The 25,102-nt window shown below is 37.6% G+C and overlaps 1 protein-coding gene across 2 annotated transcripts in view; it reads left to right on the top strand.

Annotated features, from left to right (window-relative positions):
* LOC116463579 (protein mono-ADP-ribosyltransferase TIPARP) overlaps positions 1–24,886 on the top strand; it is a 34,254-nt gene extending 9,368 nt beyond the window's left edge. For both annotated transcript variants that reach the window (XM_058434739.1, XM_032146772.2), the window contains exons 3-6: positions 11,474–11,642; positions 13,333–13,493; positions 21,531–21,809; positions 22,799–24,886. In XM_058434739.1, the coding sequence (XP_058290722.1) occupies positions 11,474–11,642; positions 13,333–13,493; positions 21,531–21,809; positions 22,799–23,246 (1,057 nt within the window). In that variant the 3' untranslated portion in view covers positions 23,247–24,886. The remainder of the gene's footprint in view (positions 1–11,473; positions 11,643–13,332; positions 13,494–21,530; positions 21,810–22,798) is intronic.
* Positions 24,887–25,102: the final 216 nt, after the last annotated feature.

Below are 25,102 nucleotides of genomic sequence, written 5' to 3'. Positions count from 1 at the left end.
TTGGAGGAAATAGCTTGTAAGGTTATGTGGCATTCCCTAAAAATAATTGCATGATACATTATGTATTTTATCATTGAGTTGAATCCAAAGCTCGCTCTTTTTATTGTAAGTAAGAAAAAAAAGGAATATGAGTTGAATATCCCTTATCCAAAATTCTTGGAGACCAGAAGTGTTTCAGATTTTGGATTTTGGAATATTTGCATAGTACCCCAGTTAAGAATCTGAAATGCTCCAGTGAGCATTTGGGTATCATCTTGGTGCTCAGAAAGTTTTGGGCTTGAAGCATTTCCGATTTTCAGATTTGGGGTGCTCAATTTATAGTAGTAACTCCATTCAGCATTTAAAACTTCATTCTGCACATAGTGGGCATGCAAAAAAAAATGCTACTTTTGACTGATAACTCTGTTGTGTCCCTGTAAATCTATTTCCTATTATACTAGAATTATCCTATTATACTAGAATTTCTGGATCATAGATTTACAATCTACCATAAAGCAAAGATAAACTTCGTAAGTTCTTTTGTGTATTTCTAATCATGGTCAGTGATCCTCAGTTTTATTCTGGGTTTGGGTGCTATTCCTAAAGGATAAAGCAGTATGTAGTCCATGCAAACCTTGACTACTCAAGGAATGCTACAAAAATACAGCCATTTGAGATTATGACTTTTTTCCCATGGTCTCTTTTATTTTTATCTCCTGATTTGAGACCACCGGATTCTGCATCCTTTGTCTGATGGTGATGATTCTGGATTGCATTTAAATTAGGACCTTAAGTCCTCTTAACCTTAGCCAACAACCTTTAATAATTATCAGTCTCCAATCTGTGAGTCGCAGTTGTTTTTTTGTGGAAGGAAAACTTAGTACATGTGTATATCATTTTTTGCAAAGGGAAAAAATATATTTCAAATTGCAAGATAATTATTTTGGCACAACTTGTATGGCTAGTTCCAATTGGACACTGTAAAAGTTTTGAAAGAAACTCACTTTGTAAAAGTAGTAGAGTTTCTGTTTTATAGTAAGATTGGGGTTTTAGGGTAAAGTGAGTTCGAGAGATTTTGTATCTTTGAAAAAGGACCACAGTGCTGAAGGTTGAGCCATTTTCCCTTTGATTCTGGGTTTGAAATAGGTGATAGCCTGAAATCTTGGTTTTACGTCTACTTTGCAACACCTTAAACAGAAACTGTACAAGGAATAAAATACTTCTGAAGTTCACCATTTCTAGGAGCAAACAAGCCACATTTTAGATGTGAAGGAATTCCTCTTTTTCCTTTTTTTTTTTTTTTTTTTTTGAGACTGAGTTTCGCTCTTGTTGTCCAGGCTGGAGTGCAGCAAGTGGCACGATCTCGGCTCCCGCAACCTCCGCCTCCTGGGTTCAAGTGATTCTCCTGCCTCAGCCTTCCTGGGTAGCTGAGATTACAGGCATGCGCCACCACACCTGGCTAATTTTGTATTTTAGTAGAGACAGGGTTTCTCTACGTTGGTCAGGCTGGTCTCGAACTCCCGACCTCAGATGATCCGCCTGCCTCGGCCTCCCAAAGTGCTAGGATTACAGGCGTGAGCCATCGCGCCCGGCTGATGTGAAGGAATTTCTTTAACAAAACTAAATAGGGCTTATTTTTATATTTATAGATTGTTTATGACAGTGCTTTCTGAGGACTGAGAATTATACCGTATGCAGACTCACCCCAGTTTAAAATTTCTTCCTTCAGATGTTAAACCTAATCCACCCCAATCCCTGACACAGTAACTGAAAGCTTCAAATTTTTGAGATAGATAATTCCTTGTTAATAGGGAATTTGAAATTACAAGTGGTAGGTTCTGAAATACATTTTGAAATTTTTGAAAATTAAGGATTTTATGCACAATAAATTCTGTTTGTAAAGACATATTCAGTCTGTGAAGAGGACAGTATTGCAGACTTGAGCTAAATATAATCAATTCTATTATTAGGAACTCAAATTTTAGAAGTTGATGACATTAATAAACTTCTAATTGTCATTTGTGAAACTTCCAATTTTCCTTACTGACTTAGCTAGTTACTGTTACTAAGGCAAGCATAGAAGAGAGTTAACTAAGCATTCCTATTTGCCATTTCCACACAACAAAATGTGTCTGTCTCCTGGATCTTTCTCTGCTCTATGCTGTTTACTTACTAGTAACACCCACTTGACAAGTAAAGAACCTTTGCATGGGCCGGGCGCGGTGGCTCACGCTTGTAATCCCAGCACTTTGGGAGGCCGAGGCGGGCGGATCACGAGGTCAGGAGATCGAGACCACGGTGAAACCCCGTCTCTACCAAAAAGACAAAAAATTAGCCGGGCGTGGTGGCGGGCGCCTGTAGTCCCAGCTACTCGGAGAGACTGAGGCAGGAGAATGGCGTGAACCCGGGAGGCGGAGGTTGCAGTGAGCCGATATCGCGCCACTGCACTCCAGCCTGGGTGACAAAGCAAGACTCCGTCTCAAAAAAAAAACAAAACAAAACAAAAAAAAAACACCTTTGCATGGTCATCACAATGAAAGGATAAGTTCTTATAAGAGTGAGAATGCTAGAGCAACTATTCCTTTTCACCTTCTACAGAAACCAGTGACTTTCAAGTATGTGTACCACAAAAAGTTGTGTAAGGAGTGTATTGAGAATCTCCCATGACTAAGTTGACTGAGGAAGAGTTCAGTAAATTTGTATTCGTCATGCAAATTGAAGTCCTCTGTTTTGGTGCTATTGCCTCTGAGTATAAGGAAGGATTTGTGAGTAATCTTATGTTGAAACATAGTACTTCTTGTAATGATTAGAAAATATGTTTAGGCCACACTTACAAGAATTTCTCTTTATTACATTAGCTTTTTCTTTCTGAATTGGAGAATTCTTAAATTGTTCCACTTACGTGACAGAGCCAAAGAGTTTGGATGATCATCTTTGGTCTAAATTTTCACTAGCACTTGAATAGCCAGTGAAGAATGGCAAGGGTGAGGACCAAAGGGTGAACTTTGCTTGCAGTAGTGCATGTGCTTTCAGAATCTTGCATGCACCCTGTGATCTTCACAGTTCCTGCAGCTGATCAAGGTGCAGAGGGCAAACGGCACAAAATACTCTGAATAATTTCCTGCTGTGGTTCGTCTTTGGTTTCTGACTGTCACCTGGCTTAGCTCTTTCATTTCCAGGCATGTAGAGAGTAAAAATTAGCACAGGATAAACACTGGGTTTGCCTTCTAAGGTTTAATTACTCATCCTAATAAAAGAAAGACATCCTTGAATCTGGGCAGAGTATGTGAAACAGAGTCAGGGTAAAGTATGTGAAACAGAAGGAACTTTGCTTGCTTGCTTTCTGACATTTGGATTATCCAAATGCTGGCAGACATCAGAAGCATTATGTAAAGTGTTCTACAAATTTGTTACCCAGAAATAATTTCGACTCTCTTAACTAATTGATAAAATTGAATCTATCATAGAAACTTGGCTTTGTAGAATCCAACTCCCTCAGAAAACGTTACCAATTTAAGACTATGTTTGAAAGGTTTTGTTATAGCTTATAAAACCTAGACAATAAAAAGACTCTTTGTCTTTTCTATAGGAAGTCTTTTTCTCCAGCAATTTGTTTAAAGAACTATCAGAGTGATGAATTCTCTATATATAGTTTGCTTGTATGTATTCAAATCTCTAGTCTGCTGAAAGCTGTTTACTCATCTCTCGGTTCTTAGTATCAAATACGTAATAAGTCACCAATGAGTATATTTCTGATTCTTTCATTGATCAGTTAGTTCATCTGGACTAATTGGGGAAAAAGCCAAAGCTAAATAATAGAAAATTCTGAGTAAAAACCTTTTTATGGGGATCATTTCTAATTTAAAAGTCAAAGCAGAAATAAATTAAGCTAATAGTTTATATCTTACTAGGCATTATTAGAAAATATTTTTATGATAACTATAACTAGTATTTATGTGTGAATGAGTGCTGAATTGAAGTATTTGAAAGCAACTTATTTTTAAGTAATTTTATCATTTACATATAGTATTATATTTATGTAGAAAAAATTAGAAAAACATTTATTTTATCCCTTTTTAAGGGATGTCAAATTCTATATTCAAAAAATTGAATTAACCACTATTTGTGCCTTGAATACATGGGAGGCATTTTTTGTTGTTTACTTTGAGATAAGATAGAAACCTCTCAGTTTTAAAAATATTTTTCTTAACAGAGGGGATATCTACTCTTTATAAAAATCAGTGATTGCATAATTTAAGGTAGTATAAGGCATGCTACCAATTTATAAAAACTAACCTGTGCCTTCTATCCCAGCTGTTCTTACAGAAATTAAGTTTCACTTTCTCATCAGGCCATGGTTGAGAAGTATGTCTCACTTATAGTGCCTTCTGTGATCTTAGGACATGTGACTGAACTTGAATAAAAGTTAAGGCTGTATGACATTTCTGGTACCTTCATGATGCAAAATTTAATCCCACACTACCATAAATAGATGGCAATGAGATCTTCTGATCTCATAAGTGTGATTTTTATTTATGAAAGATTTTAGACTTACCCACATTTTATTGAAAAGTCTTTTTGTGTTCTTTGCTTTGATCTGTAGTTTTGTAATAGAAAACAAACAACAAAAAAGCCAGCATAACAATATTTTAGTAGGTTATTTTCCTTAAGTAGATACTGTAATTTGCTTTTAGTGGTTGCATTGGGGCCGGTGGACTTCATTGTATGGTATTATTTATTAGGGGTTTAGCAAACATCTAGATGTATTCAAATGGCCATGTCTTCGTATCAGTGTGTTTTGAGAATAAGCTGTGTTATGTTTATTTAGTTCCCCACATGCTTTTGGAGAATATACAATTAAAAAGCTTAAAAACAGATAATCTTTTTCATTTAGGAAACTTACCTGCCTCTCTTCTATCTCTTATCCTTTATTTTTCATTTCACTGGGTTCACTTCTAGAGTGACTTTTAAGACTACAGTTGTCTAACAATTTATGAATCAGACATGAGGTTTGGCACACAGATAAATGTGATTTCAGACAGCATCCTTCTCACTAACTTGCTGCCTTCTTGGAATAAGAATTTCCAAGATGTTTCAGGAGGTACCAAGGGAGCAGCAACATAGAATTTTGCCTAATGATCACTTCTTCAAGAATTTATCCCGAGAAATGCATTGTATCTTAAGGTGGGGAACAAACACTTTTACCTACCCAAAAATCTTTTGAGGTATTCAGATAAATCCATGATCTGAGTTTTATGTTAATAGTTTTACAGTGTCATAGTGTGGTAATTAAGTGTAGAATTTTAACCTCTGAGGCAGGGCCCCGTGGCTCACGCCTGTAATCTTAGCATTTTGGAAGGCTGAGGCAGAAGGATTGCTTGAGACCAGCCTGGGCAACATGGCGAAACCTCGTCTCTACAGAAAAATACAAAAATTAGCTGAGTGTGGTGGAGTGTGCCTATAGTCACAGCTACTGGAGATGCTGAGGTGGGAGGGTAGTTTAAGCAAGGGAGTTTGAGGTGGCAGTGAGCCTAGTTGGCACTATTGTACTCCAGCCTGGGTGACAGAAGAAGGCCCTATCTCAAAAAAAAAAAAAAAAAAGTGAAAGAAAAAAATTTAATCTCTGGTGAGTATTAAAAGATGTTGCTTTGGATGTAAGCATTTATGAATAAGTTTTATTGCCGCCCCCCCCCAACAGCCCTGTGCTACTTATTTGAGGCAGTGTTAGCAAAAACTGAAGTAGCAACAGAATAAACGATAGTTTTGCTTCTAAAGAAGAAAGTTACGAATACATAGTTTTCTGAAGTTTAATAACTACACTGTTTTCACAAAATGTGTTGGTATTGTGTATGCCATGGCTTTGATTCTCATCACCTTGTAACATATTTGAAGCGATATAAGCTGCCAGATATTCCAGCATTGCTAAATGAGTCCTGGAAATATCAAAGCCAGGTATCAAAAGTCAGCTATATTTTGTTCGCCAGTGAAATTTCTTTAGCAGCGGCCAACATATCCCATCTGCCGTGCCTGTCTCAAGCCAGTAGCAGAACCTCAAGTACTCTCCACATTGCATTTAATCTTTATCTTTCTATCATTATGACACTCCGTATTGGGAGATATTTTCACTTTACATCATAATAATAAAAGGACACTACTAATTGTGCATGGTGAGTCTAGCTGATTAGGGTGTGTGTTAATTAGTTTGAGGTCACAGGCTTATCCTTGGAGAAACCAGTTAACTCTTACAGGCAGGAAGCCAAGGTTCTGAAGTCTAACCGATCTGGTTAAAACTGTACAGAGTAGGATTCAGAAAACTTTGTATTTAATCAACCTACGCCAAAGTCTGAGTTCTATGTTTTATTTCTATCACCTTCCCACTTAAACCTGCTGTATGTCTTGTAATTTGTCTTGTTAATAGCACCATTATAGAACCACCCAGACCAGAAACATGGGACACATCCTAGTCTCTTTTCACTTCTGCCCCACATGTAATTATCCTTCATGCAGTTAAATTCTAACTCTTAAATACTTCAGATCATTCCTATATTGCCTCCTTAGTCCTCTTTCATCATGCCTCATGTGCAGTTCTAATAACTATAGATGGCTGTTCATAGAATAATATTGATAAATATCCTAATATTTAGCAGATGAATGTTTTTCTCTACCTGTCCACTGCCAAAAATAAATAAGTAAATCATTCTTCTATACCACTACAATTGGAGTGACCTTTATAAAGGCAAGTCTGGACTTTGTTGTAAATTCACTGGTGTTTCTTACTGCCCATAGAATCAAGACCTAACTTCTTAACACAGTAAACAGAGCTCTTCATTATCTGGCCCAAGCCAACTTATCCAGTCCAGTTTTATCCCTTATCTCTCATAGATACATATACCCTAACTTCCCACATGAACTGGGTGTGCCTCTTGCACACTATTCTTGTGTGCCTTGTTTGGTTAGCTTCTACATGGAGTCACTCTGCATGTGGTGTCCTGCCTCCCGTTGTTTGCCTGGTAGCTGGACCTGGCTCACATTTTATCCACTCTGGGACAACTCCCTTGACCACCTTTCTTGACACCTTTCCCAGCAGAGGTAAGCCATCTGCTTCTGACCACCTTTGTGCCACACTTCACACTATGCTACAAGGTTTCCTTTCCCCACTAGATTGGTGCTCTGTGTCATTTTGCCTTTTTCATTTTCTTATGGCCAAAGCAGAGCCTAGTACCAAATTAATGTGTCTACTTTAAATTACTTTGCTTTTTTTTTGGTCTCGTTTTCTTCTTGGTTACAAACACTTTATAAACAGAGAAACTGCCTAAAATGGTTACACTCTTTACTGAGCTCCCAAATGTATAAACCCAAGAGCTATTTATCTGAGAAAGAAGTCATGTTCTTACTATTTTCTGTTTCATTTAGCATCTTTTTCTTTTTTAGTTTTGGTTTGCATTCCAACTGTTTATTATTCATGTCATAGGTCCTTTTTACTTTCTTTTCAGGATCTTAAATACTAAGATATTAGTATACTTATTAAAGAAATGTGTGTGGCATACTTTCTGACAGTGTGGGTGTTGGTGCTCTATGCATTGGTAATGTATGTCGGAAAATGTTGGCTTAATTGGTATGTGTAGATATTTGTTGAATAAGAGGAGAACCATTGTTATAAAGCATCTAAATTATGAGAATGGGCGTCCTTTTCAGCATTTTAAATTAGTGTTGTATATGGATTCTTATAGTGGGTGTGGTGGTGAGACATGTAAAAACAGAATTGTTAATATTTCAGTGGTTCAAGTTGATTCTTCCCTTAATAGCAAAAATCAGCAGTCTGTTCACAAGGTTTTGTTTTCTTCTGGTTCATGATAGGGCTGTATCTTAGATAAAACAATACTGATGGATTTAGCCATCTGATACAAATAGCAAGATATAAATCCTACCGTACAGTGGCTATCACCCATACTCTTTTTTGGCCATCCCTCAGTAGAGATGCCTTGGGGCCAGATGGGGTTTTCATCCACAAGGATTATTGCACCTTGTTTTTACAGAGACACCCCCAATCTCTAGCACTGTCTCTCTTGCACAGTTTCCAACATCCTGTATTTACTGCTTTGACTCTAACTTCATCTGCTCAATACTGTAAATTCCTAACCTTATATCTTAAGGCTCTGACACCCTGGACTTAAACGTTCTCAGTTTGTTGCCTGAAGTCTCTCACATTCTTTGTTTTACCCCCTTATAGGAATTTACAAGTTCCCATTTCCTCATCTCTCAGATACCCCTGCTCAGAAGGTCTCCTTTTCCAACTACTTGTACCAATCCTGTCTCCACCCGTCTTTCAAGAAGCGAAGTGGCTGGGCGCGGTGGCTCACGCTTGTAATCCCAGCACTTTGGGAGGCCGAGGCGGGCAAATCACGAGGTCAGGAGATCAAGACCACGGTGAAACCCCGTCTCTACTAAAAATACAAAAACATTAGCCGGGCGTAGTGGCGGGCGCCTGTAGTCCCAGCTACTCGGAGAGGCTGAGGCAGGAGAATGGCGTGAACCCGGGAGGCGGAGGTTGCAGTGAGCCGATATCGCGCCACTGCACTCCAGCCTGGGCGACAGAGCGAGACTCCGTCTCAAAAAAAAAAAAAAAAAAAAAAAGAAGCGAAGTGCTTGGAGACCTCTTTTTCCTTGTTTTTACAGCTCTTTACTTACAGTGATATTTCCTGTTATTTAAACTGCTCCTAAGATTCTTTTTCTTGCAGAAAGCTGTCTTGGATTGATAAAGTAAAACCTCTTAATTTTCCTGACCTTTATCCATTACTGGATGCCAATAACCATCTCCTCTCCCATATTGCTGCATGTTTATTCTTTGTCTCTTATTTCCTGAATGTACTTGCCACTGATGAATTTAGATAGGCAGATGCACTGCTTCTTTGGCTTACATTTTGTTAGTTATTTCTTTCTTAATGCCCCTGGAAGACAGGGACTACATCTGTTTAATTCTTCGTGTATTGCCCAGTAGAGCCCACCATCACGATTATCACACATAGATGACTCATAACTGCTTTCTGATAATAGGAAACAATAGTTTGATAAAGAAGAGTGTGGTGGCTGTTGAACATTTGGCATCCATATTGCACACATTTATGCTGATGCAGATTGTGGAGAAAAAAACCTCTTGGCTTTAGATTTTTAAAGCATTCCCTGTTTAAGGGAAAGCAGGTGGTAAAATTAATCTTACAAAAAGATAATTTAATGTTTTTCAAATTTGTGATTTTGTCTCTGTCAAGTTTAGAAAAAGCATATTGAAAATCAAGTAGAGCTAAAACAGTACTTTGATACATCAATCCAAAGAACAGTTGATTGTAGTAAATTAGGATTTGTCGTAGAAACTTCATAATGCCCAAAGGACTGACATGCACAGAGAATGTAGCAAAAGCTGCAGTTGTAGATGTCTTTCTCATGCAAATCATTATCTATGAAGTCTCAGTAATACAGGCTTAAACAGAAATTGCTAGAGTGATGTCCAGAATAAAATCTGACACTAAACAGCAAAAAGCATTGGCTGTTTATATTATAATGCATGTTAACATAATGACTGCTGTTCTAAGAACTCCTTAAAGGAAATACTGAGGATTTGTGACTCATAATTGGGAACAGTTGCTGGGCAATAAGCTTAAAGGGGGAAAAATATGTTTAGAAACTTGAAACAATCTTAACAGGGAGAAAGTTTTTTATCACACTTCCCAATCATAACATCAGATTCTCCTAAAGTTAATGAAAATATGTTAAGGCAACTTGATAGGAAGTTTAATTTAGGCATAGGAGTTCCAGTTTACAGGACTTTTTTGTTTTTTTGTTTTGTTGTGTTTGTTTTGCTTTTTAGGATTTCCCAGAAACATTTTTCTATTTGAATTAAATATTCCTACTTACCATAAATCATTTTAAAACAGCGGCCAAATATTATTTTAAAGTACATTATATTGTCTTATTTCATGCTTAATTAAAATTATATGTTGTTTTTGAGACCATATCCAACTAGTTAGTACTCTTACTAAGCAAGAAGTTTGGGGTTTATTGGCAAGATCTTTAGGAATTTTAAAGGAGTATACTGCTTTTCTAAGTTCTATACTTTTTGGCATCATCAGTTGGTTATATGATTATTTTTTCATTGTAGAACCTGATTCATAAATTGTGAACATTGGGATAGAGGATGGCAAGTATTTGTATAATCCATTTTTCAAATATTTGACTGCAGAATCTTTTGTGCACAGAATACTTGTTAATAGTTTTTGAAACTATTCCAAGAGCAGATTTTGGAAAATGTGCTAGCTAGCAAAACCCATAGATCAAATTTTTTTTTAGACAGTTTCGCTCTTTTTGCCTAGGCTGGAGTGCAGTGGTGCAACCGTAGATCAAACTTAATATCCTTTTCAAAATCCTAATTTACAGCAAGGAAATGTTAATTATTGGGAAAATCTGTCTCAACACCTAGACTTCACATGTACCAGTCTTTCTGAATGCCTGTAGATCTAGAGTATTTCCTGTGTTGTAGACATCCATTTAGAAATCTGTGGTAGACTGTGCTACAATATCTATGCTGTTATCATATATTTAATTTTTTATATTTTCTTATAGTAACTTTCAGACATACACAAAAAAGAAAAGACAGAAGAGTATAATGACCATTATGCCAGTTATTTGAAATAATGGTTCAAATGTTTCAAACTCTAGATGAAGTTCCATAAAAGAGGAAACACAAATGTTTTTATTGGACTACCTTTTATAAATTATTAAATGAGTCTGATTCATATAGTGGGACTTCCCCTCCAACAGTATGGAGACATTTGTAAAGGAATGATTCAGCAGCAGTCGACCAGATAACAAGATGACCAAAATATTCTCAAAGCTAAACCTCATAATAATCCAAACTATTTTTTTCTTCATGTTTTGCCAACATTTTTCAACCCACAGGATAAAAGATAATACTGATGTTGGGTGGATTAATACTGGCTTTATCTGGATTCATTTCATTTTTCCCTTCTTTTATTCTGTCTTTGATCAGGCAATACTGCGTATTCCTGTATTGGCTCAAGTAAACTGATGGCCTCTGAAAAAAAGGTCAAGCTTGAAGAGAAATTTTCTGTCTATGTTTAGTTTCTACATAGCATCATAGTAAAACTGACTCCCTAATTGGCTGAGGCCAGCCCACTGTAGAGTGGAGGGTGGGCTTATTTTGATTGGGTTAGGCCAGTGGTGCTGTGGGGTTAAATCAATCTTACTACTATAATTCCATGGCCTAGAAATTTTGGTCTTGATTAGAAAGGGCATGTAGGAAATGGATGCTGTGGAAACAACCAGCAATAAATATGCTTCTACTCCAAGTAAAGCAAGTTTTGAAAATTCTACAACAGGCTATGCTATATATTTTTAATGTCCAATGATATTTTTAGATATTTTTGTTTTACAAATTTATTAACAGGTTTTTGGGGTTTTTTTTTGGTTTGTTTGTTTTTAGAGGACAAGAATTTTGGGCAGATTTGAATGCCATGAACGTGTATGAAACAACAGAATTTGACCAACTACGAAGGCTGTCCACACCACCCTCTAGCAATGTCAACTCTATTTACCACACAGTCTGGAAATTCTTCTGTAGGGACCACTTTGGATGGAGAGAGTATCCCGAGGTATTTACAGGTTCTTTGTTGACAAGTACCTTTTTCAAATTTATTTTTTTCTTCCTGTATTCTTTTATTCTTTCTTTACAACAGTGACTAGGCAGAACTATGCATATAATCAAATAGCTTATGAATATAAAATTGAGTCTCACTGATACAAGAAAACTTTTCTCTTTCTCTTAAAATTTATTTCTTTCCATTAATTTGAAATCTAAAGATAGCATACCACCATTATCAGATAAATAAAATGCTTTCCACAGAATCTTACATTATAGAGATGAAATACTTTGACCTGTTGCCACCTATGGAGTAATTTTCACGAGATAAGAATTGGTATACCTTTTGATTATATCTGGCTCCTGGGCTTATGGAGATTGGATCAAGTGTTACACTTAGCATTTTAGAAGCCCAATGGAAGCAATCACTCATGTCTCTGGAAGAAGTACTTGAAAATGTTTATTGAGTTGTGGTCAGGGAAATCAGTTATTTACAATTTTCTCCTATGTGCACTTGCATCCTTAGTCTGAGACAGTGATAATAGCCCTTCAGTCTCAAAGCAAGGTTTTAAAATGATGATGGTTTACTTTGCTTCTGAATGACAATTCTGAGTCGTTTAAACACCCTCAAATGGACTTTAGAGATTAATTTCACATTCCAAAGATCTGACTTTTTCAATTTAAGTTCATTTCCAGCATTACAAAAGGGGGGAACAACTTATCTACCTTACTTTTATTTTTAAAGACAATAGCAAAAGAAGAAAACCTAGTATGTTAATTATTGTAAATCACAATATTAAACTAAGTAAGCTGAAGTAATCACTAGTATCTAGCTTCCAAAGAGAATACAAGGCTGTTTAAAATGTACTCTCAGAATACTTGGTAATCACTAGTTATCTACCTTCCAAATAGAATACAAGGCTGTTTAAAATGTACTCTCAGAATACTCAGACTGTTCCTATGTTTTTCCTCTGAGAAGTTTTTTTTGGGTTTAGAGCTTGAACTTTATATACCACCACCTTTTCAAATTTTATTTATTTATTTATTTTGAGAGATAGGCTCTTGCTCTGTTGCCCAGGCTGGAGTACAGTGGCACAATCATAGCTCACTATAATCTCGAACTCCTGGGCTCAAGCAGTGCTCCTGCCTCAGCCTTCCAAATAGCTGGGACTACAGGTGCATGCCACCATACTCAACTAATTTTTATTTTTTATTTTTGTGGAGACAGGATCTTGCCATGTTGCCCAGTCTGGTCTTGAACTCCTGGCCTCAACAATCCTCCTTCCTCTGCCTCCCGAAGTGTTGGGAGTGGCTCACAGGCCACTCACAGGCATGAGCCACTGATACTGGCCAACATCACTATCTTTAATTCCTCTTTTGAAAACTCCCTTAAGAAATATGAACGAAAACTCTCTATGATATTATTAAGGCTCAAAATAGAATAAAATAGTTCCCTGGGCCCCATATGTTTTGTAAGGTGGAAATCCATGCCTTATGAACAGGGAGCATCTTTCCACCCTACATACTTGGAAGGAAAAAAAAAATCTTAGCATATAAAGGGAATTAGTTAAACTCACTGTACTTTATTGAAATTCCTGTGAGATTAACTTTTGCCTTTGGTTAAATTTTCATTTTTAACCATGATTATTAACTTTCCTTTTTTTTTTTTCTTTTTTTTTTTGGTTCTGTTTTCTCCTCCATAGTCTGTCATTCGATTGATTGAAGAAGCCAACTCTCGGGGTCTGAAAGAGGTTCGATTTATGATGTGGAATAACCACTACATCCTCCACAATTCATTCTTCAGAAGAGAGATAAAAAGGAGACCCCTCTTCCGCTCCTGTTTTATACTGCTTCCATATTTACAGTAAGTGTCGAGTATAAGGTCTCAATATTTACTCTCATTTTATGTAAATGCATTTCTGAATACTAGAGATAAAAAATAAGAGTCTCCCTTGGTTAGTACCCCTAGAATGTGAAATTCCAAATTATTCTTTGGATTTTAATTCCTCAACAAATTGAGTGTAAATAAGCTACAATAAATCCAGTTACACTAAAAGAATGAGTATCTTATTGGATTTTTTAGAGTTAACATTTTTCCACAACTAAATATAATTGTGTGTGGAATGAGGCACAGAACTTGCATTTACCTTCTTCATGGAAGATTTTTTCCTGCCATGAAACTGCTTTCAAGATGAGACCCTTCTGTGTTACAGGACAACTTAGCCAAACTGCCAGGGCAAGTGAGGAGAGTCCTACAAGGTGATTTCTTGTTTTACTTGAGGGAATTTGAATGGGGAAAGTTCACCTTTTCAAATAATTTACATTATTTGCTATGTAAGCCACGTCTTCTTGTGATACTCACTAAAATTACTTGTCATACTTACTAAGAATACGGTTTCTTAATAGAAGGTTAGGACTGAACTCACCCTTCTGAATTGTAGGTGAGCTTTTCTTCCATTTTGCTAAGAGTTGTTTCTTCCTTTGGTCTCCAGACAACCCAGTGGCACATCTTTATAGATACCAAAAGGTGGGGCACATTACCATTTGCATGGCCACCTTTGAAAATTAGTATCTCTAGGGAAATCATTATCTACTCCAGTCAGATATGCTATTTTTAGAGACTGATTTTGAAAATGATACAGGTTTACTTGGTTTTATGAACTTTAGAGGTCTAGCATAATTGTTTTTTTTTTTTTGTGCTGATCTTTGAGGTAAAGATACCATTTTTATATTCCTACTGTTTTTATTTTAGCTCAAACTGTTTTCCCTAAGTTGTTATGACAAAATCTTAGTGATTCTAATCCCATGTTTGGAAGGGGAACAGTAAAAACAAAATACAAATAAAAATCCCTGAAATGATCATTATCCAAAAGAAATTTGTAGTAAGATTAATCTTAGAAATATATATTGGATTGGGTTAAGTGTGTTCTTTCTTCTAAGTGCCGGTTTGAAAAATTTTACCTTGTAGGGTTTCTTAAAAAATTAGAACTAGTAAAAAATGCCATTTCTGTGATTTTACTAGCACAGCTGGAGATAGTGTCAGTGTCCAGTAGTTAGGAATATATTGTCCTCCTGGTGAGACAGTAGAACTCATTAGTGAGACCAGCAGCTTGGCATGCTGAGCCAATCAAGCAAGATATAACTTCTGTGTGAGGGTAAGAATGCAAGTTCTGCATTGTTGGAAAGTTTTTTGTTTTTTTGTTTTTTTGGTTTTTTTTTTGTTTTTTTTTTTTTTGAGGCAGAGTCTCGCTGTTGCCCAGGCTGGAGTGCAGTGGCGCAATCTCGGCTCACTGCAGGCTCCGCCCCCCGGGGTTCACGCCATTCTCCTGCCTCAGCCTCCCGAGTAGCTGGGACTACAGGCGCCCGCCATCTCGCCCGGCTAATTTTTTGTATTTTTAGTAGAGACGGGGTTTCACTGTGTTAGCCAGGATGGTCTCGATCTCCTGACCTCGTGATCCGCCCGCCTCGGCCTCCCAAAGTGCTGGGATTACAGGCGTGAGCCACCGCGCCTGGCCTGGAAAGTTTTAGTGAATGGTGAAAATGCATCTGTTTTTATCTCATGATAAGTAATTATGGAATATGCCCTCCTCCTCCTTTTTTTTTTTGAAACTTAGGCTTGTTTTGTAAAAGTATGAACTATAAAGATAATATAAGCAGCAATACAATTAATGGCACAAATATGCCTTCATTATACAGGCATATCTTGTTTTATGGTGCTTTGCTTTATTGTACTTCACAGATAATTGTGTTTTTTACAAATCGAAGGTCTGTGGCAGCACTAGGTCAAGCCAAATCTATTAGTGCTATATTTTCAACAGCATGCGCTCATTTTGTATCTCTGCATCACATTTCGGGTATTCTTCGGATATTTCAGGCGTTTCATTATTATTGTATCTGTTATGGTGATCTGACCAGTGATCTTTACGTTACAGTTGTTTTGGGGTGCCAAGAACAGCACCCACGTAAGACGGCAAAGTGTTCAAGTGAAAGGAAGAGTTACACATCTCTAACTTTAAGTCAAAAGCCAGAAATGATTAAGCTTGGTGGGGAAGGCATGTCGAAAGCTGAGATAAGCCAAAAGCTAGGCCTCTTGTGCCTTAACATTAGCCAAGTTGTGAATACAAAGGAAAAGTTCTTGAAGGAAATTAAAAGTGCTACTCTAGTAAGCACACAAATTATAAGAAAGTAAAACAGCCTTCTTGCTAATAAAGAGAAAGTTTTAGTGATCTGGATAAAAGATCAAACCAGCTACGACATTCCCTTAAGCCAAAGCCTAATCCGGAGCAAGGCCATAACTTTTTTCAGTTCTTTCAAGGCCGAGAGAGGTGAGGAAGCTGCAGAAGAAAAGTTTAAACCTAACAGAGGTTGGTTCATGAGGTTTAAGAGCCCATCTCTGTAATATAAAAGTGCAAGGTGAAGCAGGGAGTGTTGATGTAGAACCTGTAGCAAGTTATCCAGAAATCTAGCTGAGATCATTGATGACGGTGGCTAAACTAAACAAGAGATTTTCAGTGTAGACAAAACATATTAGAAAAAGATGCTATCTAGGACTTCATAGGTAGAGAGAAGTTGATGCTTGGCTTTAAAGGACAGGGCTATCTTGTCAAGGGCTAATGCAACTGGTGACTTTAAGTTGAAGCCTAGGGCCCTTGAGAATTGTGCTAAATCTATTCTGCCTGTGCTCTATAAATGGAAAAAGCGTGGATGACAGCACATCTGTTTATAGCATGGTTTACTGAGTATTTTAAGCCCACTATTGAGACCTGCTCAAGAAAAAAAGATTTATTTCAAACTATTACTGCTCATTGACAATGCACCTGGTTACCCAAGAGCTCTAATGGAGATGTACAGATTAGTGTTTTCATGCCTGCTATACAACATCCATTCTGCAGCCCACTTATCAAGGAGTCATTCTGACTTTCAAGACCTCCTGTTTTAACAGTGTATTTTGTAAGGCTATAGCTGCCATACGTAGTGGTTCCTTTAATGGATCTGGGCAAAGTAAATTGTAAAACTTTTGGGAAGGATTTACCATTTTAGATGCCATTAAGAACATTGTGATTCATGGGAGGGGGTTAACATACCAACATTAACAGAAATTTGGAAGAAGTTTATTTCAGCCCACATGGATGATTTTGAAGGGTTAAAGACTTCAGTGGAGGAAGTCACTGCAGATGTGGTGGCAATAGCAAGAGAGGTAGAATTAGAAGTGTAGCCTGAAGATGTGACTGAATTGCTATCTCATGATAAAACTTGGATGCATAAGGAGTTGCTTCTTTTGGGTGAGTAAAGAAAGTGGTTTCTTGAGATGGAATCTACTGGTGAAGATGCTATAAAGATTTTTGAAATAATAAAAGGTTTAGAATATTACATCAACTTAGTTGATAAAGCAACAACAAGGTTTGGGAGGATTTTTTTTTTTTTTTTTTATACAGAGTCTCGCTCTGACCCTCAGGCTGGAGTGCAATGGCGGGATCTCCGCTCACTGCAAGCTCCGCCCCCTGGGTTCACGCCATTCTCCTGCATCAGCCTCCCAAGTATCTGGGACTACAGGCGCCTGCCACAACGCCCTACTAATTTTTTGTATTTAGTAGAGACGAGGTTTCACTGTGTTAGCCAGGATGGTCTCGATCTCCTGACCTCGTGATCCACCCACCTCGGCCTCCCAAAGTGCTAGGATTACAGGCTTGAGCCACCATGCCCGGCCGGTTTGGGAGGATTGACTGCAATTTTGAAAGAAGTTCTGTGTGTAAAATGCTTTCAAATGGTACTGCATGCAACAGAGAAATCTTTCATGAAAGGAAGGGTCAATTGATGTGGCAAATTTCATTGTCTTATTTTAATAAATTGCCACTGTCACCTCAACCTTCAGCAGTCACCACCCTGATCAGTCAGGCCATCATCAAGGCAAGACCCTCCCACCAGTAAAATGACTACGACTCACCAAAGGCTCAGATGATTGTTAGCATTTTTTAGCAATGAAGTATTTTTAAATTAAGGTATAAATATTGTTTTCTTAAAAGAACGAATGCTATTACGTACTGAATAGACTATGGTATAGTGTAAATATAAGTTTTATATGCACTGGGATACTAAAAAATTGTATTACTCACTTTATTGTGATACTTGCTTTATTGCAGTGGTCTGGAATAGAACCCTCAATATCTACTAGGTAGTCATATATTCATAATATGGGCTTACCAGAGAACAAAAATAGTTACTCTTTATTTTCCTTTTTCTTTTAAAAATTTTCTATTTTAATCTTTCTGTCTAAAACTGATAATCGGGTCTAAAGTAAGAGATCAGCAAATCAAAGAAATACTAGGCAGATAAACTTTAGTGAGAAAAGAGCAGAGAAATAGCCAGTCCACCAGGGTGGGATGGGTAAATGCAGTGATCCTATCTACCCTAGAGTGTGGGGCTGAAGGACCTAGTAGGGAGAAAGATGAGGGGAATTGGTTCCAAAAAGCATATTTTAGAATCAGATTCCAGAGGCTATGATCTTAGCCAGGGAGAAAGTTTCTTTTTTAAGTGGTTTTTGTTTTGTTAAATTTTTAAAACTTTTTTAGAGACAGAATTTCCTCTGTCGCCCAGGGTGGAGTGCAGTGGTATGATCATCATAGCTCACTGTAACCTGGCACTCCTGGGTTCAAGTGATCCTCCTGCTTTAGCCTCCCAAGTAGCTGGGACTTACAGGTAGATGCTGCCATCTCCAGCTAATGTTTTTTTTTTTGGTAGAGACAAGGTCTCACTATGTTGCTGAGGCTGGTCTTGAACTCCTGTCCTCAAGCATTCCTCCTGCCTCAGCCTCCCAAGTAGCTGGGATTACAGGCATGATGTTTTGTTTTTAAGTGTTATTAAATGCAAAGGGTCAAAAAAAAAAAAGGTGTTAAAGAGGCCACAATTCTCAGGGAATCAGATGTCTAAGAGTGGAAGGGGTGGGGTAGGAGGTTGACTTAATTAATGAATTTTCTACAAATTCGGCTGTTTTTAAAAGGTTTCTCCTGCTTTTTAATGGGGCTGATAAACAGGAGTTTATTCTTTAATAATCTTAGAATACTTGAACTGAGACTGCATAAGCAAACAAAGCTTAGGGGTTTGGCGGTTCAGTGCTTTCAGCTGAAAGAACATTTATCCCATGCAGTCACCTCATGGTCATGAGAATGCCTGCACAGTTTCTTTAATCCCCCCTGAAAAGGATAAAATGAATTAATTTGTATTTCATCGCTGAAATTGGTTTAGTAAACATCTTTCAAAATGGTCAGGGGAAGGAGGAAGAGTAATAAAAAGTGACTTTGGATTCTGAAATTTCATTCTTCAGAGATCCTTCTGTAGAAGCTCAATTCCCTTTGACTTTACCTCGCTAGAGAAGGCTGGTGTCAGTCTGTGAAACATGCAGTGTATCTTTGGAATACCCATGAGGTGAATACAAACTCATTCTCAGAAAATAAAGGCACATTTGTAACTGTGCTTGAAACATATTTTTTTAACCCATGGCTACTAGAGTGTTGAAGCCCATCAGACAGATGGGTATATGCATTTTTATGTTTTAGGCAAGTTAGGATGTTGGCCTGTTACAAGTAAGCATCTATGGGTTGGAATGGATGTTAACCATATACATAGTCCAGTTTAATATCTTAGAATGGATAGGATTTATTTATCTCAGCTCATCTTCAAGCATATGTTAGTAATAACAGACCTCCATCCCCCCCAAAAAAGGAAAAGCTATATTTGAAGCTTTCATTTTATGGAACAGGTCCATAGTAGTGATATCAGAAAGAAAAGGGGCAGAATCTCTTCTGTTGTCATGGCTAGGTTTGCTGTACAGGCTGACAGTCTAAAACCTCTAGAGGAGAGTGTTTGCAGAGAATCTTACCTTTCTCCTTCAAACCAGAAGCCTGTGTTGGTAACTTCAACCCCTGATAATAATAGAAAACCTGGTAGGCTGGGGACTTACCCTTTTCTTTGCAAAGCTGGATAGAGGGAGGAGCTATTAAATAAAAATAAGGGGCTTATACTCTTTGCTTCCCCGCCATTCCTCCAGATTAGTGATGGCTTTTTAAGGAGTTACAGATATTTGAGAATCTGATTAAAGCAGTGAGACCTCTCTTCAGGAAAGTGTACCAGTGAAAAATGTACCATTGTACCAGAAAAATGTATCAGTACTGAGGATCCAAAGGAATCTGTGTGGGCTCTGAGAAAATGCTACAGAGGACAAGGACTGTTGTGCCTTTTGTTGTGAAGGTTGGAGAAACCAGCAGCACTTTAAATCTGCCCCTGTACTTAAAAGCACCTTGGAGATTCAGTAAGCCCTGGATCCACCCATCCAGGACTCTGTCTCACAAAGAGACTTTGAGGCACATTAATTTGAAGGCACAGTCACTTGTAGAAGGTGGGGGTTAGAGACGGCAGTCATGCTTCCATTGCTTTTAGCTTCTTGAAAGTCATCTCTTAAAAGACTGTGTGTTGATGATGATAATGCGGTGGTGGTGGTGGTGGTGGTGGTGGTGGTGGTGGTGGTGGTGGTGATGGTGATGGTGATGGTGTGGTGGTGGTGGTGGTGGTAGTGGTGGTGGTGGTGTCAGGCAAAACTAGGTTGGAATCCTAGTATCCTGTCGATCACTTTCTAGCCTTGTTTTAAAAAAAGAAAAAAATATAAATTGTGAAATATATGGAACTGAAAAGAGTATGAGATTAGAAACTATTTCGATGGGCCTGGTCTAGATTCAAATTCTGTCTTTGCTCTCTGCTAGCTATACTCGGGCAAATTATTTAATCTCTGTAAACCTCAGTTTCTTCATTTGAAAAGTGGGAATAACCAAGTCATCTTACAGGGTTATTGTGACAATTAGTGATACTGTATGTAAAATGGCTGGCACATAGTATTAATTGGTTATGATTATGATGAGAGAGATGGTCAGCTATGCTCTTTGGAGGTGAGACACACAAAGTTGTAGTCTCTGTGTCACAAAGCTCTTATGAAAATTTCAGTTTCCTAATCCATTTTGGCACACATTATGACTTCCTTGTGACCAGTACGTGCCAATGAGTGTTATAGCACCTGGCCCTGGACTAGGTCTCAGGGTCGGGATATCCTTGCTCTCTACTTCTTCTCTTTTTCTCCGTTTCGAAATGGCCAAGAAATAGGATTTAAATTTAAGCATTTAACTAGGCAGGAATAAGTAACTTACCAAAGCTGCTGCTTATCTTAAATCATTGTTCAAAGTAACAGACATGAATTTAAAGGCTCACGGATATGCATTCTGGTATCTAGAGTTTATAGTAATTAGCTCCATCTTAAGCACACTCAAAGCTATAAAAGTTGAATAGTATTGGTGGTTTTGTTTCTATATGTGATCTTGGAAAATGAAGCAAATGTCAAATATTAGCATTCAGGTCCTGCTCCATGATTTTTGTTTGTTTTTATACAGAAATTAAAGTGGCTTTTTTTTTCTCCCTATAAGCTCCCTCCTTGCTGCATGCCTTACTTTGTCTCCCACTCACACATCCTTTAGTAATGAAATCTTTTCTGCTTAGTATCAGCACATTTGGAAGAAAACATATAACAAAGTTTCTTTAGCTATAGGTAGTAAAGAGGAGTCTAGGATTCAAAAGTAAAGGTATTTGTGAATTGGCTCTTGCTTGTTTGCCTTGTAGCTATACATTCCAGAGTTTTCTCCACAGGAAGGAGGCCCAGAGAAGGCTAATAATAGGTTATTCATGTACAGGCAATGTTTGCTCCAAGACTTTTTTTTAAATTAAATAGATAGCAATTTTTACTTTTTAAATAAGCACTTAAGCTATACACATTATAATATTAGGTAGACACTGATAGCACTATAATGTGAGGTGTACTTATTTCTTAATGTTTTACATTGATGTTTCTTCCTCTCCATTTTAGGACACTTGGTGGGGTTCCCACACAAGCTCCTCCACCTCTTGAAGCAACTTCATCATCACAAATCATCTGCCCAGATGGGGTCACTTCAGCAAACTTTTACCCTGAAACTTGGGTTTATATGCATCCATCTCAGGACTTCATCCAAGTGCCTGTTTCTGCAGAGGATAAAAGTTATCGGATCATTTACAATCTTTTTCATAAGACTGTGCCTGAGTTTAAATACAGAATTTTGCAGATATTGAGAGTCCAAAACCAGTTTCTTTGGGAGAAATACAAAAGGTGAGTCAGATGTATGAAAAGTTCAAGACGGCCGGGTGTGGTGGCTCACGCCTGTAATCCCAGCATTTTGGGAGGCCGAGGCGGGCAGATCACGAGGTCAGGAGATCAAGACCATCCTAGCTAACACGGTGAAACCCTGTCTCTACTAAAAATAGAAAAAATTAGCTGGGCGTGGTGGCAGGCGCCTGTAGTCCCAGCTACTCGGGAGGCTGAGGCAGGAGAATGACGTGAACCTGGGAGGCGGAGCTTGCAGTGAGCCGAGATCGCGCCACTGCACTCCAGCCTGGGCGACAGAGCAAGACTCCGTCTCAAAAAAAAAAAAAAAGAAAGAAAAGAAAAGTTCAAGAATCAAAAGAGCTTTATTGTAGCCAGTGTCAAATGAGGAACATAATAGTAAACATTTGCACAGAATTTATGTTCATATTTTCTGTGTATTAACTGACATAATCCTCATAACAGACATAAGTAGGATTATTACAATTTATATCTTACAGAGAAGAAGAAACTGAGTCACAGAAAGCTTACTTTGCTGCAGGTCATGTGGTTATTATGATATGGTGCCAGAATTTGAACCCAGGCAGTCTGACACCAGAGGCCTTGCTCTTAATTCCTTTACTGTGGTGCCTCTCAAGTCAACAAACTAATGTAGGACAAACGGAGGGAATACATTTAGATTTCAGGAATCTCAGAATCTAAGAGACCCTCAGATTGGAGGAATTAGGCAAGGAGGGCATCCTGAGGAAGGAAAACATAGGAGAACTCTTAATAGATTTAAGATGAAAGAGAAAGCAAGTGAATGATTGGTGGAGAAAGAAGGAAAAGGCCTTTTCTACAGTGGAAAGATAAGTTTCAACTTTTAATAGGATCTTTGATGGCATTTTGCCCTTGATAACTCCTCATTAAAACCATAAAGAGAAGTTTATGACTACATCATGCCTGTTAAATTGACCTGTATTTCATCCTTCTGAATTCCCTGTTCTTTCCATTAGGAAAAAGGAATATATGAACAGGAAAATGTTTGGCCGTGACAGGATAATAAATGAGAGACATTTATTTCATGGAACATCCCAGGATGTGGTAGATGGAATCTGCAAACACAACTTTGACCCTCGAGTCTGTGGAAAGCATGCTACAATGTTTGGACAAGGCAGTTATTTTGCAAAGAAGGCAAGCTACTCTCATAACTTTTCTAAGAAGTCCTCCAAAGGAGTCCACTTCATGTTTCTGGCCAAAGTGCTGACGGGCAGATACACAATGGGCAGTCATGGCATGAGAAGGCCCCCGCCAGTCAATCCTGGCAGTGTCACCAGTGACCTTTATGACTCTTGTGTGGATAATTTCTTTGAGCCTCAGATTTTTGTCATTTTTAATGATGACCAGAGTTACCCTTATTTTGTTATCCAATATGAAGAAGTCAGTAACACTGTTTCCATTTGAAAAATCTTGGTACTGCTAAATTATTTGATACGAACTCAATCCAGCATTTGTAGCAGGTTTTGAATGGGTGGGACTGGGTGGGGAACAGCATTGGACATTAATAGGGCACTTTTCAGACCCATTTTTTAAAGTGCTAGAAAATACTTTTTAAAAAAAAAAAAAAACAAGTTTTAAAATGACCACTTACTCTTTAATTATTTCCTAATTGTTAGTGTACTCAGTGTGGAAAAGACTACAGATTACACACTCTTCATTCACACTTGTACATATAGACAGCAATGTTACTAGGAGCATTAAATTAAAAAACTGAACAGCCTAATTTAAATGTGGCTTGGGCCTGGTAGAAGTTTGACCAAATGGAATGGAGGCTGTGAGCAATGTGAGGATTCTATTTATTTATTTACATTTGATAAAACTTACTGGAACTAGTACTACCATGCATATTCCCTGTCCAAAGCATCACCGCTTTGGTATAGTATAAGTTCATGAAATTCTGGTGGGTAGAAAGAAATTTTTATTTCTATCAGCAGTACTAAAATATATCAGCCAACCAGAGAACATCAGTGACTGTAACTTCTGCAGAGTTTGCCCCAGAATTCAGAGTTCTATTTAGAGGAAGTTAAAACAACAACAACAAAAAACAACCATTTGAAAAATTTTTGTCACCAGCAAAACTTTTCACTAATTAGTGATATGAAATGTGATTTTTGTGTTGTTAAACTTCAGCTTTGGAAAACTCAGTCTCTTTCATTATCATCCATTCCAATTTGAAGGAGTTGGGCAGCTAAGTTGGTTAAAGGCAGTCTTGAGGGTTAGAAGTATTACTTTCTTTTCGAGTTCCAGACCTAGCTTGCGACTGAAAGTTTTAGAAAAAGGAAGTACATCTATAGCCGAATTGATAAGGTTATTATTGTGTTTTGCACAAAGTATATTAGCAAAAATATTTGCTGGAATTATTGGTAGATGGCAGTCCCACTCCTACACCTACTTTGTCAGATACAGCTGGGTTCCCTGGCTGACTCTGTACCTTACTTACACTACTTACTTAATAGAAACACAAACTTGGAAATTGTGCCGGTGGTCCAGCTGGAGCACAACATTTGGTGAATATGCTGTTTCCTCAGTTCAGAGAGGTAGCAACTAGGTAAACTCCTTATAAAAAGCAAATACCTGGATTTACAAAAGTGAAAGTAGTTGTTCACAAAAGAATTCACCATGGAATTCTTTCAGTTACCAAGCTCTCCTGGTATGTTTGTGGTTATATCATTTACACAAAACTTTTCAGGAACTTATGTGTTGTTTAAGCAAGATGTATCTATACTGATGTCTCAGTGAATCAGTCTGTTTATTAAGCACTTATCAGGGCTTCCACACAGTTATTTATTTTGCCCTAGTTAATCCTGTTGTTTGCTGCCGTAGGCATGAAATGGCCAAATGTGGCTGTTACAGTTCTTTCATTCAATTATAACTTGTAAACCGGTGACTCCTAATCTTTTTCAAGTTAAGACACCTTACCATTGCTTATTTGGTTTTATGAGACTTGTTCCTTTTTTTCTCCCTAAGGAAAAAGAAAGCTTTATGACATATTTATTTTTTTAATAAAACTAAGCAAAAATAAAACTTATGGTAATTCCTTAAAATTTGTTGTTTTGGTTCCATTTAAGATCACTGGATTAATACATAGTTGGTGATCTGTAAATGTTGATTGGTTGGTTAAATGTATGATTGACTGAATGAATGAACAGACCTAACCAGAACTTGCTGCTTAAACTTTTCTGCAGTGTGAATCTACAGAAAGTACATTATCTAGCAGTCCACTATCATTTACAAGAGAAGAGTCAATATTTTATTTTGCA

The sequence above is a fragment of the Hylobates moloch genome, unplaced genomic scaffold (assembly GCF_009828535.3).
Source record: "Hylobates moloch isolate HMO894 unplaced genomic scaffold, HMol_V3 SCAFFOLD_43, whole genome shotgun sequence".
Taxonomy (NCBI): Eukaryota; Metazoa; Chordata; class Mammalia; order Primates; family Hylobatidae; genus Hylobates; species Hylobates moloch.
The sequence above is the reverse complement of the archived record's forward strand: the minus strand, read 5'-3'. Positions and strand labels throughout refer to the sequence as shown.